Source organism: Ostrinia furnacalis, unplaced genomic scaffold, assembly GCF_004193835.3.
Source record: "Ostrinia furnacalis isolate ACB-3 unplaced genomic scaffold, ASM419383v2 OfSCF0995, whole genome shotgun sequence".
NCBI classification, from domain to species: Eukaryota; Metazoa; Arthropoda; class Insecta; order Lepidoptera; family Crambidae; genus Ostrinia; species Ostrinia furnacalis.
In genome coordinates, this window is record NW_021131234.1 from 349380 (window position 1) to 363794 (window position 14415).

The 14415-nt window shown below is 39.0% G+C and overlaps 2 protein-coding genes across 6 annotated transcripts in view; one reads left to right on the forward strand and one right to left on the reverse strand.

The window, feature by feature from the left end:
• LOC114350868 (ubiquitin carboxyl-terminal hydrolase 32-like) overlaps positions 1 to 7846 on the forward strand; it is a 34956-nt gene extending 27110 nt beyond the window's left edge. The window contains exons 6-8 of one of the 4 annotated variants that reach the window (XM_028301818.1): positions 279 to 448; positions 4536 to 4713; positions 7557 to 7846. In XM_028301818.1, coding sequence (XP_028157619.1) covers positions 279 to 448; positions 4536 to 4713; positions 7557 to 7756 — 548 coding nt within the window. In that variant the 3' untranslated portion in view covers positions 7757 to 7846. Of the gene's footprint in view, positions 1 to 278; positions 449 to 4532; positions 4714 to 7556 lie in introns of all 4 variants that reach the window. The other 3 variants (XM_028301816.1, XM_028301815.1, XM_028301817.1) reach the window with 3 other exon arrangements.
• Positions 7847 to 9114: 1268 nt separating this feature from the next.
• Positions 9115 to 14415, reverse strand: part of LOC114350867 (sn1-specific diacylglycerol lipase beta-like) — a 28453-nt gene continuing 23152 nt past the window's right edge. Inside the window, exons 12-13 of one of the 2 annotated variants that reach the window (XM_028301813.1) lie at positions 13433 to 13545; positions 9115 to 12147 (exon numbers count right to left, since the gene is read on the reverse strand). In XM_028301813.1, the coding sequence (XP_028157614.1) occupies positions 11973 to 12147; positions 13433 to 13545 (288 nt within the window). In that variant the 3' untranslated portion in view covers positions 9115 to 11972. The remainder of the gene's footprint in view (positions 12148 to 13432; positions 13546 to 14415) is intronic. The other variant, XM_028301814.1, reaches the window with a different exon arrangement.

Consider the following 14415-nt stretch of genomic DNA (forward strand, 5'->3'; position numbering starts at 1 on the left):
AATAATCTATGACATATCCACTTCACTAAAGTGCGTCCTCTGGTGCCATCATTTGCACACAATTGCTATTCACTTCATAATGGCATTGGCAATGAACTTGTAGAGAGTGCATTATAACATTTTGTTGAAACCTCCCAGAGAGGTTTGGTTGCCACTTAATAAAAAAAAACATTATGACGTCTTATGTATTCATTTATGATTTATGTCACATTAAAGTTTAAATAACCTGTACAATAATACCCATAGCAGGAAATACTAATACATCCTTATTATTATAGGTTCAAGAGCGTCTACCCCCGACACCAATGACTCCGAGCAAGCGGACAAAGGTTTCGACCCAGAAGTGGTGCTGGTGAACCTTAAGGGCAAGCTGGTTCCCGCGCCCAAGAAGGCCATGTTTCATCTCGGGCCCAAGGCAGATGAAGAAAATATCGTCACTCTGAACGAGGTGAGTGAGATCATCATCAGTCGCTCTTGACAGGTCTGCTGCTGAAAAAATATCATTCCTATGGTGACGGATATGTTCGATAAGACCTTTAAGCTGTATGCTAAAACGCTGGTGAACCTCTGAGACAGACTGACTGAGAGTTTATCAAGTTATAATGTCGCTGTTTTGCTGTGTTAACATAAATCCTATTTTATGACCCCGAACAGTTTACAACTAACATCGATAAAATCAGTGAAATGACTAGTGATAATGAAGCAATTACTTAAAGCAATGAATGGACGGAAATCGATGCCGGTTTCATCAAAACCATTGGAAACGCAATTTAGGTCATGGGTGGTTAGGAGGCTATCATAGCGGTCCCTTTTGCCCAAAAGTTGTGTGTACTCATTCAAGCCTATTCCTAAATATCATACTATGTAATTAATTTTATAGAGACAGACAGTTTAGAAAAATCTGGGATATTTTGCGTTCAAATCAACAATGTTATTTTTGAAGTACTTCCATAATCATGTGTACAGTCCAATCTTTCTGATAGAAACATGACAGCAGTGGCCTAATGAAATTCTACATAATAAACGATGGAATGATATGTGCATATTACACTAATGTTTAGGCACTTTGAATCGTAATCTGTCTGTATGAAGAAAGATCGAGAAAAATGTCATTGTCATGTTTGCATAAAGTACAGACAACAACACAACGGACTATGCATTTTTGTCGCAAAACCGCTCTTATTACGACTGTATAAAAAGCCGTGTTAGCTTGACGTGCTGTCTTCTGTATTAGAGTTGAGAACAAGCATGACGTGTATGAAAACGCAAGTGTATGTAACAATTATGACTATTGTTCCATATGTGCACGAGTTAATGCAAATTAAAGAGACGCAAGTGGTCAAATGCGCTGACGAGAAATAAATGATTAGGGCCTGTTCACACGGCGATGTAGATGATAGATTCTATGCATGATTTTTATAGCACGCCACACAAAGTAGACATAAAAGAAATACAAAGTCGAAACGTATTTAGAAGGATTAAGTAGGTAAAACAAATTGGTCTAATTATATAAAAACATCGTAAACGACTTAACTACAGACAATGATAGATGCTAAATCGCTCCACAGATTTACATGCGTTTCAAAATGGTAATAGGTTTTTCTTGTTGCGTCATGATGATGCTGTTTAATACGGTTTAATTTCAGCTTGCCTGTCAAGAATATCACCGTGTACTTCCCATAATAGACTAAGAGCTAGTGAACGCCAGACCTACGTCATTTTCCTACTGTCTGGCAAGGAGTTGCAACTGTCAAAACTGTCTGTTTTAGGATAGCTGCCAAAGCCACGATGACCCAAAGTTCATGATTCACCAACATTCTATCCTATATTGGGAGCATACGCTGACAAACTTTTAGCTTTTATAAAATGACGTAGGTCTGGCGTTCACTAGCTCTTAGTCTTAGTTGCAATAATGCCTTTTTACTAGTGCTGAATATCTCGTAAACCTTAAATAGTCAGGTTTATGTTTACCGTGAACCGTGAAGGTGTCTCACTGGCCGACTCGTGATCCGAGAACGCTGGTTCGATCGCCGTTTTACTATTGTGTTGTGGTGAACCTACTCGTAACACAAGCATATTTAGCTCACCACGATGGGTTAACTTTATTTAAAAAAACATACGAATGATGCTGTTCATGGTTTTATGTATCGAATAATACAATTTATAGTAAAGTACTCGACTTGTAGAACACTAGTGGCTCTCACAGACGTGTCAGTTGCATAATATTGCTATATTGTTAAGAAACTATGTAGTTCAAGGCCATGTTTATATTCTGAGACCTGCTTTCTCTATGGCCCTTTTCTAAAACGACACTCAAATGTAATTCTACTATCAAGTATCGATGTAAGTCGATCGATATCCAACCAATTGCAGGTTTAAGTTCAAGGGCGTTTCGCGTGTAAACTAAATTTAGTTTATCTAGTAGTCTAGTTTATAAATTGTTACAGCTCTCTGGAAGAAGGGACATTGGAAATGGACTAAAATAAATGTGTATTAGTCGGATTAACAGATAGCCTATGATAATTTCTGAAAATAGATAGGTACCTCTTCACACGATTTGTCACTATCAAATAGTTTTACTTCGTTAGAGTTTTTTGTGTAAATTAAACAATCTAAATTGATTAAATAAACTATGTATTTTTAATTCACTGATGCATTGGGGTTTTCCTGTAATGCTAGTGAAATGTGTGTTAGGTAAATAAATACTATAGATAGGTAAACTTGATATACAGGTGATGGTTATGATGACTGCAGCCTTGACTGAGTCGCATTGTTTAGCTGGAATGTGTACCTTTCTCGTAATAATTTATTATCCTCTTCATTACATTATTTTTTCCTGCATTTGCATTCAAGTTACGCGTACAATTAAGAAAGATTTGTATCTTTGTTTGTGTTTCATGCTGTGAATTTGAATCTGAACCGATTAATGAATCATATAGGTGGCTTCAGAACATTAAACTTATCAATGAATTTATATTATTCATTGATAACGTCAGTTTTTAATGGTTGAAATAATTAAAATGACGGTCATTTTAAGCTAAGGTAAAAAATACGAAATAAACATTCATCAGCGATAAATTAGTGTAATTATCTGCCGGTGTCTGACTTCCACAACTTATGCAACCTTGCGCCTTGACAGTATGATTCGTGATAGTATAAGTATATCTGTTTCTTTTACTCCAATTTTAAAGAAAAGAAAAGAGACATACTGTCACTGTGACAAAAAACAATCGCGCGAGCGCGCCGAACCCTCTAAGATAGGAGTAAAACGCATCTTCAAGACCAGCTTGCTACGTCATATACATTCAGACGTGATATTATCATATTTTCAGAGAATATTCTTCAAATTAGTACATAAATGGCTAAGGTAATGAACATAAAAAATATACAATCGATTGGGAACCTCCTCGGTTTTTTAATTTCATTAAAAAGGAGAATCGATAGTTGCACCGTACTTTGATTTGTTAAAGTAACAATTGGATAATAATTTAGTGAGTCATGTACTCGTCAAGCATTCAAACGAACACATTTCCTTTTACATTGAGATGTGTAAACAGGTGAGTAATCGTGATCAGAAAAAATAAATAATGTGACGACGGTGATTTTCCAATTAGGTGTTTACTGTGTACATAATATAGGGTTACATTTGATGCTAAACAAATGTGATCTAACTAAATGCTATAATTATAAGAAGTATTATTTGCTATGCCATGCCTTTGCATGCAGTCAACTACGTTGTAAAAACTAATATGACATAATTAAATTTGAAGTCTTCACGACTAGGTACCCTAAATATGCGACAGTCTATGCACAATGAGTATGCAACAATTTTACCCTCTGTTTTACAAAAGACAATCTTGATGACGCTAATTTTTTGTACGCCAATTCATTTGTGGAAGTAACCTGTCGAGCTAGGATACGTGACGATTTAAGACGACAAATGTATGTGCTTATCATGCAAAATCGATAAAATGCCTCAAAAAAGTTTATCGCGGTGCGCATCCTAGCCTGATCGAGACTCGATCCTAGTATCCCTGCGTTTTTTTTTATCCACAACGAGGAAGCTCTTGGCCTGTATCTCACCTGATGGTAAGTGTCGATCAGGCAGTTATTGTCACCTTAGTTTCAAAATTATATCGTTTTTTGTACTGGTACCATGACCTAAATCAAACCAGTTATTGACGTCACAAATGCTCGATAAACGAATTTTGTATTCCCGTTTATATTTAAATTACTTTAAGACAAATTTGCATTATGTATGGCTAGTGTTGACGTCTTACGAGGAAATTATATTCTGAATACAATTGGGTTAAATGCAGGCGCAACGGAGTCCCGGTTATAGTTGTCAAAATTCAGATTCTGTTTTGCATGTCACAAGGGATATGTTACACAGAAGCTAATATGAACGTAGTTCTTGGTTTAAATACAGTGCATCAATGTTCAGACGAATACATCCGATCCAAATAGATGGAGCTGGATACTCTGGACGGTTCTGGAAGTTCTATTAATGACTAACCACAATGTTTCTTCAGCAGGAGTCAGAGAGCGAGGGTCTGATCAGCAACGACGTGGCGCTCACGCAAGAAGACTTCCTGATCTGGAGCGTGGAGAGTGCTGATACGCTCGTCACTCCCTTCCTAGAGCTTCTGTTCGAGGTGTGCCACATTGTGCTGGGACTCCGGCCGCAGTGCAAGCACCAGGAGAGGGACATCGGTGAGTGTGAGGAGGCTCTGCAGGAGGACTCCTCATAAGAGTGAGTTAGGTCTTGTTAGACCCTCCCTTATAGCGTGGTTCAAGGTCTAAGGCTGGTATTAGAATCGCGCTGACGCACGCTGATCGTCGGCACTGACAGCCGAAATGTATGAAGCGTCGGCGCCGAGCGATCAGCGTCACTCAGGAACGTTCCCTTCAATTACATACATATTGATCTGTCAGCGCCGACGATCAGCGAGCAGTCAGCGCGATTCTAAAACCCGCCTTAGAATCACGCTGACACACGCTGATCGTCGGCGCTGACAGCCGAAATGTATCCTACGTCGGCTCCTAGCGATCAGCTCGGGAATGTTTCCTTTAATGACATACATTTTGGTCATATGATCTGTTAGCGCTGACAATCAGCGAGTTCTCAGCGCGGTTCTAAAACCCGCCTAAAGGTTCGGCCAAACCAACGCAATCAGCCGGCGTGCAGCGATGGCGATCAATGCATTTAAGTCTGGTCGCCATCGCTGCACGCCGGCTGATCGCGTTGGTTTGGCCGAACCATAAGTGCTTGGCCAGGCTGCATACATAAACACGAGGCGACCGCGGTGCGTTGCGTCAAACAAATGAAACGTGCACGTGCGCCGCTATGGACACTCGAATAAGATTTCACATGTTTGAATACAACGTGCCGCGCTCGCGTATGCAGCCTGGCCAAGCACTTACTGTTGGTTAGATTGATAAAATGATTCTAGTCAAGACTGTTGAAGTTAATCCATTGTAAGAGAAACACCTATTAAAATGTATTGTTTTGTATCCGTATGAATTCAATCCCAACCTCTGACCTCAAGTGTAAACATTTTCTTAAATGAAAAACGTGACTGTGCATGCCAGGTTAGCGGAATAACGAGTACTAACACTAGCATAGACTACCCAATTAAACGTTTTGTTGTACAATTAAAACTAAAAAAACACCTTCGCAAAACTGCCATTACGGCGTTCTAAAATTAGCGCCCTGTTGATTTTAATGCGAGAATAAACATAATTATCTATGTGTACCAGTGTCACAAGCTTGACATGGATGTGGTAGGGCTGCCCGAAGTTATCTAGCGCATTATCTTGGCATTGTGCTCCGTTATCAGCGAATATAAAACGATGGACGATATCTCAACTTTCTTTTTGTGTGTTATCGCTTTTCACTTGTTTTTGCAGTTTTTTCTTGTTTGTATTATCTATTAAGCGGTTTTATAACAGAATTGTACATCAGCTGTGTCAAATTCTTGTCATTTTGATATTTTAAAACAGGCAACCCTGAAGATATGTCTACAAGTGAAATCCTCATTATCAACGTGAAACTTTCCTACTGATATTTGATATAATTAGCTGAAACAACTTGAAATCAAGTAGATCTATTTAAGTCTGTATTGCAATGCCAATATTACTATAATTATTGAAAATGGCGCCCAAAATATTAATGTTGTTGAAGAGGAAAACGTACTGTTAGATTACTTAAAAAATAGACAGGCAAATGAGACCTACTATTTGAAAATACTTTGTTTCAAACGCAATAATATAAGTACTTAAAACTGACATAAATACCTATGTACATATTTACATAACACATCACAAGGAGGAATGTTATTTTTCTCTCAGTTCGTAATCCAACGTAGCAAAGACAGTGCAACGTCCTTTAAGACATAGTTCAACAAATACGTTCGCAGCCAATTCTTATCACTTATCGCACTTGCCTTCGTACTGAATTATTGAGACATATACAGCTTATACCCCTTATTTTTATGTACTTAAAGTTCAAATTCATTGAGCACTTATCTGCACAGTTAGTAAAATACTCGAGTTTTTTGAGTAATTATAGGCAATCAAGTTTGTCTTTAGTCTCGTAATTGGAACGAATATCGTCGTCGGTGCGTCGTTTATCGAAACGATATCTGTATCGATGACGCAGCGTAAATAGTAATTTGCATAACTGATTACCTAGACTGACCTAAAATGAAATATAAGGTTAGTTTTTTAAAGTTATTTAGATAAAAAGGCGACCATATAACGTCTCTTGGAGTACCAGCTTCTCATACAATAGTGACGCCATATTATTAAGCACTTTACAAAAAAAATGACGATTCTATAAACCTTTATCAATTTTGACACCCCTAACTGCACTCATAATGTGCATTCATAAAATCAGTAATGACTGAGACAATGTAGTCCGTTTGAAATAGAGTTGTCCCATTATCCTACATCTAGTTTTTACAATTATCTCTAGCCTAGTTCCAAAATTCGAAGAGTTTGTATTATGTAAAATAAGTTGTGTATAAATGCTCACTCACCATTATTTCTGAGTAGTCTTATGTAACGTGAGATCGATAATTTGCGTCAACGTCTTTTGATTTGATGGACTCATAAATTATTTTGTCTTTTCGATCAAATAATATCAAATTAATTGACATTTCGAATGGTTCAAAAACGTCTTCAAATCTGTTGGGTTGTAAAAAATAATGCTCTTAAAAGCACGGAATCTGGTTGAACCCTCCAATGACTCGGCGTCGAGAACCTTGGTGACTCAGTCGTGGTGCAGAATTTTCAGGGACATACTGCAATGCTTCCTTGTTATCTTAAGAGTAGGCGCACACCTTTGATTTTTAGTTGGCTGATAGTTGTGCTCGGTTTTAAATTGTATGAAGAATCGGCCAAATTGAATCGGCGTAATGTGCGCATTCCCATACATGCCCATACTGATCAACTGCCCGACTAAACTATCGGCCGACGAAAAATCAACGGTGTGCGCCTACTCTAACTGTTTCATATGAACCTGTAATTCATCGTCTTTTCTCCACCCATTCTAGTGCTGGGATGGCTCCGACGGGAAGTCCAGCGGGGTTACTCGGTGGGGCAATTCTGGTACCTGGTGGGCGCCGAGTGGTGGAGCGCGTGGCTGGCGCACACAGCCGGCGGCGCCGAGGGCTGCTGCCGCGCCGCGCCGCGCCAGCTCGACGACGCCATCGTGTGCGACGAGAGCTTCACCAGCAACTCCACGGGTGAGTGACGTCACCAGGCTGGCGCACACAGCCCGCGCCAGCTCGACGACGCCATCGTGTGCGACGAGAGCTTCACCAGCAACTCCACGGGTGAGTGACGTCACCAGGCTGGCGCACACAGCCCGCGCCAGCTCGACGACGCCATCGTGTGCGACGAGAGCTTCACCAGCAACTCCACGGGTGAGTGACGTCACCAGGCTGGCGCACACAGCCCGCGCCAGCTCGACGACGCCATCGTGTGCGACGAGAGCTTCACCAGCAACTCCACGGGTGAGTGACGTCACCAGGCTGGCGCACACAGCCCGCGCCAGCTCGACGACGCCATCGTGTGCGACGAGAGCTTCACCAGCAACTCCACGGGTGAGTGACGTCACCAGGCTGGCGCACACAGCCCGCGCCAGCTCGACGACGCCATCGTGTGCGACGAGAGCTTCACCAGCAACTCCACGGGTGAGTGACGTCACCAGGCTGGCGCACACAGCCCGCGCCAGCTCGACGACGCCATCGTGTGCGACGAGAGCTTCACCAGCAACTCCACGGGTGAGTGACGTCACCAGGCTGGCGCACACAGCCCGCGCCAGCTCGACGACGCCATCGTGTGCGACGAGAGCTTCACCAGCAACTCCACGGGTGAGTGACGTCACCAGGCTGGCGCACACAGCCCGCGCCAGCTCGACGACGCCATCGTGTGCGACGAGAGCTTCACCAGCAACTCCACGGGTGAGTGACGTCACCAGGCTGGCGCACACAGCCCGCGCCAGCTCGACGACGCCATCGTGTGCGACGAGAGCTTCACCAGCAACTCCACGGGTGAGTGACGTCACCAGGCTGGCGCACACAGCCCGCGCCAGCTCGACGACGCCATCGTGTGCGACGAGAGCTTCACCAGCAACTCCACGGGTGAGTGACGTCACCAGGCTGGCGCACACAGCCCGCGCCCATCCTTTAATTATCCGAAAATGATACCACACTTGCCCTAATACCCATAGTTTTGAAGATATGGGCCTTAAAGTGAAGCGCGGCGGAAGGAAACTTGCCCCCCCTCCCCCTGCTATCACAGGGGGGGCTCCCGATGTCTACCGACGGAAATCCACTCAGGAGCACCCAAAGAACCACTGTTGCAAAAATGAGCCTTCTATACCAAAGTGGAGGGGTCTCCATACAAATCATTGCACTAAATTCCCTACTAAATAGGTACCTTTTACTTTTGCGAATATCAAAATTGAGATTTCACTGTTTCAGTTCTTCCCAACAAGAAACGCTGTTTTATTATTAAAACATTTATTAAACTCTAATATATTTAGGCCCAGTGGACTTTTACCTATAACAGAACCATACTTTAATATCATTTCTAATTATAATGTAGTTAAAATATTTTTGTTTGCGTGCCAGGAGACATTTTTAACCTAACTGCGTATTATGTTTATTTATCTGTCAAATTTAAAAATTTAGTAATGTAAAATTGTACTTTCAAAATATTGTGTGTAAAATTTTAACTGAGATTCATTTTAACAAAAAAGGTTTTAAATTTTTTTTTCTAGATATTGCATAAATAGGACTTCAATTGTTTTATTGCGTGATGAGTATTAATTACACCAGTCAAACGAAAATTGCATAAGATTGAGCAAAGTAATTTTGAAAACACGACAGGGGTCATGGTGTTATCGAGGAAGAATTAAAACGTTTGTACGCTGATATGTGGACATGTAGAGTCCCTGTAGACTACAAACTTTTTTATCAGCCGTTATTTTGGTCGGCTTCTAATTTGTATAAGGAACGGGCCGATACCAAATCGGTGTAATCTGCGTACGTAGTTTCATACTGATTAACAGCCCGATTAAAATAACGGTTAAAACTCTGTAGTCGGTAGGGGCTCTTACACTGGGACGAGGTGATTGCTTTGTTTCCCAGAAACTAAAGCAATATAGGACTTAAAACTAATATGTATTATATACAAATTGCTAAAATACTTAACTTTACATATAACACATTCAACTGCCCATAAACATTTCACTTACTTTAACAATAATCATACTATAACATCATCACAGTCTTCTCACATTTCTTACTTAATTTTACATAATAATTTGACACGTATTTTGTCATTGATTGCTAGTGTTTTAATAAACAAATTGTAGTGGGAAATTTTATTTCCGAACTTTTATTTTTGTCTGTAAAAAGAGTGTTCATTACATAAAAGGTTTTTAGAGAGGGGGTGTATTCTTGTCGGGTGTACTATTGTCGTTGGCAAATTGTACGATTCTTTTACTTTGTCATCATTTAACATGTTGGTTTCGTTTGGGAAAGACAATTGTAACACGTCTAGGCATTTTAGTAATTTGCTAGAATTCCGATCGTTGCTCAGGTGATAAATTAATGAAATTTGCCGATGACATTATTTAAGTAGTAATATGTATCCAAAATTCCAAATCTGTAAAATGTAGGTACGTCTAATTTAAAATTTTAAAAATAAATCAATTCCTTACTTTCAAACGTTGAATCCACCACCATAGCTGCATTCACTCTTATAAACAAATTAGAAACTGTTCTTGAACTATAAAAATAAATGCTTCAATAGATTCAATTCTTATAATTATTTTATGTTAATTAAGTAATATGAATTTATCCTCATAGAGTCTGCTTAGTAGCTCTCAGATTACCTATGTTAGGTCAATACAACTCGATTCACATTTATTTGTAAGCAATCTTATGAGAAATAGTTATTTGGAAAGTTGTATTTACTATATTTTGTGTATTTTATTAAAATCACAAACGCCTGGAATAGGTCTCTACTTTTTCAACACAATTTTACAGCTGAGTATGTGTCACGTCATAGACAATCAGGCGTTTATTACAGAAATTTTTGTATGTCAAAATACCCAAAAATATTAATATTTATTGTCATATCAACTGCCAGCAGCTGAATGACTGTCTGTACATTATTTTTATACAAATAATTAAATATTCTAAGACAAAACTCGCCTCCACCATTGTCGCTCTTACAATTATTTTTACGTAGCTTATTTTGGGAAATATCTTTAGTCATATACTTCGCAGAACACATCAGTAATAATGACACGAAAAACGCTTTTAAAGTATAGCGTAAATACATAATTACTTACATGTGTTGTAAACCATTGACATCATCCTAAATTATACTGGTTTTACTTGCTGTGTCCACTGGTATGTATTTTGAACTGTCTTTTTATTACTTCTCTTCGATAGAATAATACTAGGAACTCAATTTATAAGGAGATTCGTCAAACATTGTCAGTGTTCTTAAATGATCATTTGTTAACTTTGGGCAGCACCCATTTTTTAAAATTGTGTTAATTCTAGTGCGGTCACTTTAATTAAATTAAACAATAACTTGTACTGAATCTTGATCATAAATTCAAAATTCAAATCCATTCTACAATTAGATGGTGTTTAGGTCGTAGTCGTTACTTAAAATGTATAACTTATGCCCGTTTTCACCATCAATTCCTAATTTTTAAGTGACCCCTATGCTAACACATAATATGAATTTTGTTGTCATAGGGCTTACTTAAAAATTAGGAATTGATGATGTAAACGGGCATTACTCTCGGATTTGTTCGTTCATTTGCTAGAACGGTTTAATATTAACTACAACAGTAAACTACAATATTCTTTAAAAGTAATATAACTTAATTTAAAGATTGATGGTTACGTCATGTCGCCTTTGAAAATTTCTTGTAGTCATGGACTGTATTTCCTATTTTCTAAGAGTTCGTTTATTTGGTTTCATCGATTTACTTAGCCAAGGTATTATTGCCGCACCGTTTTAGGGTTTACATTACAGTCAATTTCATATTGTGTAAGTAAGCTTCGATGTGTCATTTTACTCATTTTTAATTTGCCATAATGCATTCGTCATGAAGCGACTGTGAACTTACAACATGCTTCATCCTACAACCCATGTGTAGTCTTCGAAGTAAAGCGGTGCATATTTTCTGGCTAGTATTTCTTTTATATTATCAACTATCTTCAATTGTTTTGTGTCAATTGACACGTTTAAGTGATGTGCATCACAACGCTTGTCATTTGTTTCTATTTAAATCCACACACAGCGCGGTCTTCACAACGCATGTCATTTGTCTCTTCTCAATCAACCGTGTACGCATTCACATTCGTTTCACTAGTGTTTCAATTGCGTTTCAATTGTTTCGCACTGCACTAAACACAAAGTACGTGTACGTGTATTTACACAACGTGCGTGATCCGATACGTGTGCCGTTCCTCTATGACAGTCTGTATGGTGCGGTGCACGTTCTCTGGTAGATGGTCGAGGAGCATGCGAGGCATGACCTGCAGTTCCATGAAGTCTTCAGGACACGCCCACCGCATTTCATACGTTGGTTCGTGGGTGCGCACTTTCCTGTAAACAAACATATAAATTAATCTCCATTTTTATTTGGGTAGAGTAATAAATATTTTTGTTTCTTAATTAGCGCTTTTGTATTAAATCAAATGGATTGCCTAGAAAGATATGTTTCCGTACTTCAAAAAGAATGCACGGTATGTAGTCGGTTTAATTGTAACCTGTACACTAACGGCATCATAAAGACTAATACTAAGGATTTACACGCTCTACATGATAAAAAATTTCAACGAAAATTATATATTTACAACTTTACCTTTCTTCATCCGCTTCATTACTGATTAGACATGGAAATGAGAGAGTAACAACAATTAAGAGAACTAATGCCCGTTGTCACCATCAATTCCTAATTTTTAAGTGAGCCCTATGAAAACAAAATTCCTGTTATGTGTTACCATAGGGGTCACTTTAAAATAGGGGATTGATGGTGAAAACGGGCATAAGATTCACGTAGAGTTAAAAAGAATTACCTAATTATCTGTATTAACACATTGTAACACCTATATTACTAATAAGGAAGCAATAAACTTATTGAGTATTGAATTGCTAAGTAAAATATAGCTACAGGGCTGTACTGAATGTGTAATTATAGGTCTAGCGCTTAAGTCAGTCAGTGTCTGAAGTATGGGAGCGTCCTCGAACCTCCCTTGAGGTGGTTTTTGGGACGTCAAACATCTGCGAGATTTCAAATGTACAGTCGCGGAATGAAAAGGTTCGTCACCTTAGTGTCGGTTTTCGCTTGCACTAGGTACCTACTGTAAGAGTCAAACCTGCCAACATAACAGTGCAAGAAACAGTGCTGCTAACATTTAAATAAATATGACGTTTGCTAACGAATAAGGTTTTGCTTGTTTATTTTTCTATCCCATCAGTGCAATGTTACAAAATGTAGTTTTTTTTATAGAAATAATAATGGCAGGTTGAACCAACAAGAAGGTTTTAGTTTATCAATCACAATAATCTTCTTGACAAGATAAATCGTCAAACAACTTTGATCTGAATAATTTTGAACTTTACTGACGATCAGTTAAAGATTATTTTCTGTAACTCGAGATTATTCTGTAACATAGTTTCTAAAGGTAATATGTGCTCGCGATTCGTTGAAGGAATCAATTTGAAAAGTGACGAACCTTTTCATTCCGTGACTGTACTTCAGATTTATATGTTTAATCACGTCATAATAATAATATTTCAATGGCACCCCTTCCATGCCGAATTGAGTTAAGCGCTAGATCTACGAGTATGATAAGAAAGTATAGCTGTAGCGTTGTATTTTACTTACTTCTCTATGCCCATGCGCTTGCGCCGCGCGATGTGCAGGATTCGTCCTGCTGTGAACAGCCGCGCCGACGAGAATCGCCGCACGAACACGTTGCGCGATACTAGCGCCGCCTCCTGTTGATAGAACACATCGTTCGCTTTTTGTCTTTGCTATGTTAGGAGTTTGGACAAAATAGAGAGAAGAAGAACAATCACCGCGCTCACGAAAACCGCCGCGCAAATAGACATGTTGACACCACAGTCAATTGACGTACTTTTTAAAACTGTCAAAACGAAACTCTCCCATAGATTTTGTATGGCACCACAAGCAAATGACGTCACTATTTTGTCAACCCAATTAAACTACTTTTTTCAGTTACAATTCGAACAAAAATCGAAATTTACAGGTAATTTAAAATAAATTAGGTTTTTAAGACCAGAATGAAGAGTCTTTAAAACAGTTGTCAAAGTCAAAGTCAAAAGTCAAAATTTCTTTATTTGTTTGGACTAATAAATAGTTCTTACAAATCGTCATTTTGCTCTTTTGTTGTGGTTTCGAATTATTCGGGTATGGTGTCAAACTGTCTATTGTGACTGTGGCGCCGCCTGCTCACGATAGAATTACATCATTTGACTTTTGTCTATGTTATCTCCTGTCTTTGGACTTCTCAGAGAGAAAAGAATAAATATTACCACGCTGACCAAACCGCCGCGTACACAAATACGTTGCGCGACAGTACCGCCGCCTCCTACCGATAGAAACATCGTTCGCCTTATGTTTAGGTTTATCTTTTTGGGTAGGTCGCGCACTTGAGATTGAGGCTTAGTAAAAGAGCAGTCACTTTAAAAGGTTAATCCTGAGACCATAATACTATTATTAAAGCACAAACACATGAAATTTATTATGATAGTAGGTATAGGTAAACATATTAATAACCTTACCTTTGTGAAATAAATGCTTACATATAATAGTGGTATCAAACATTATAATTGCTATAGCTACAG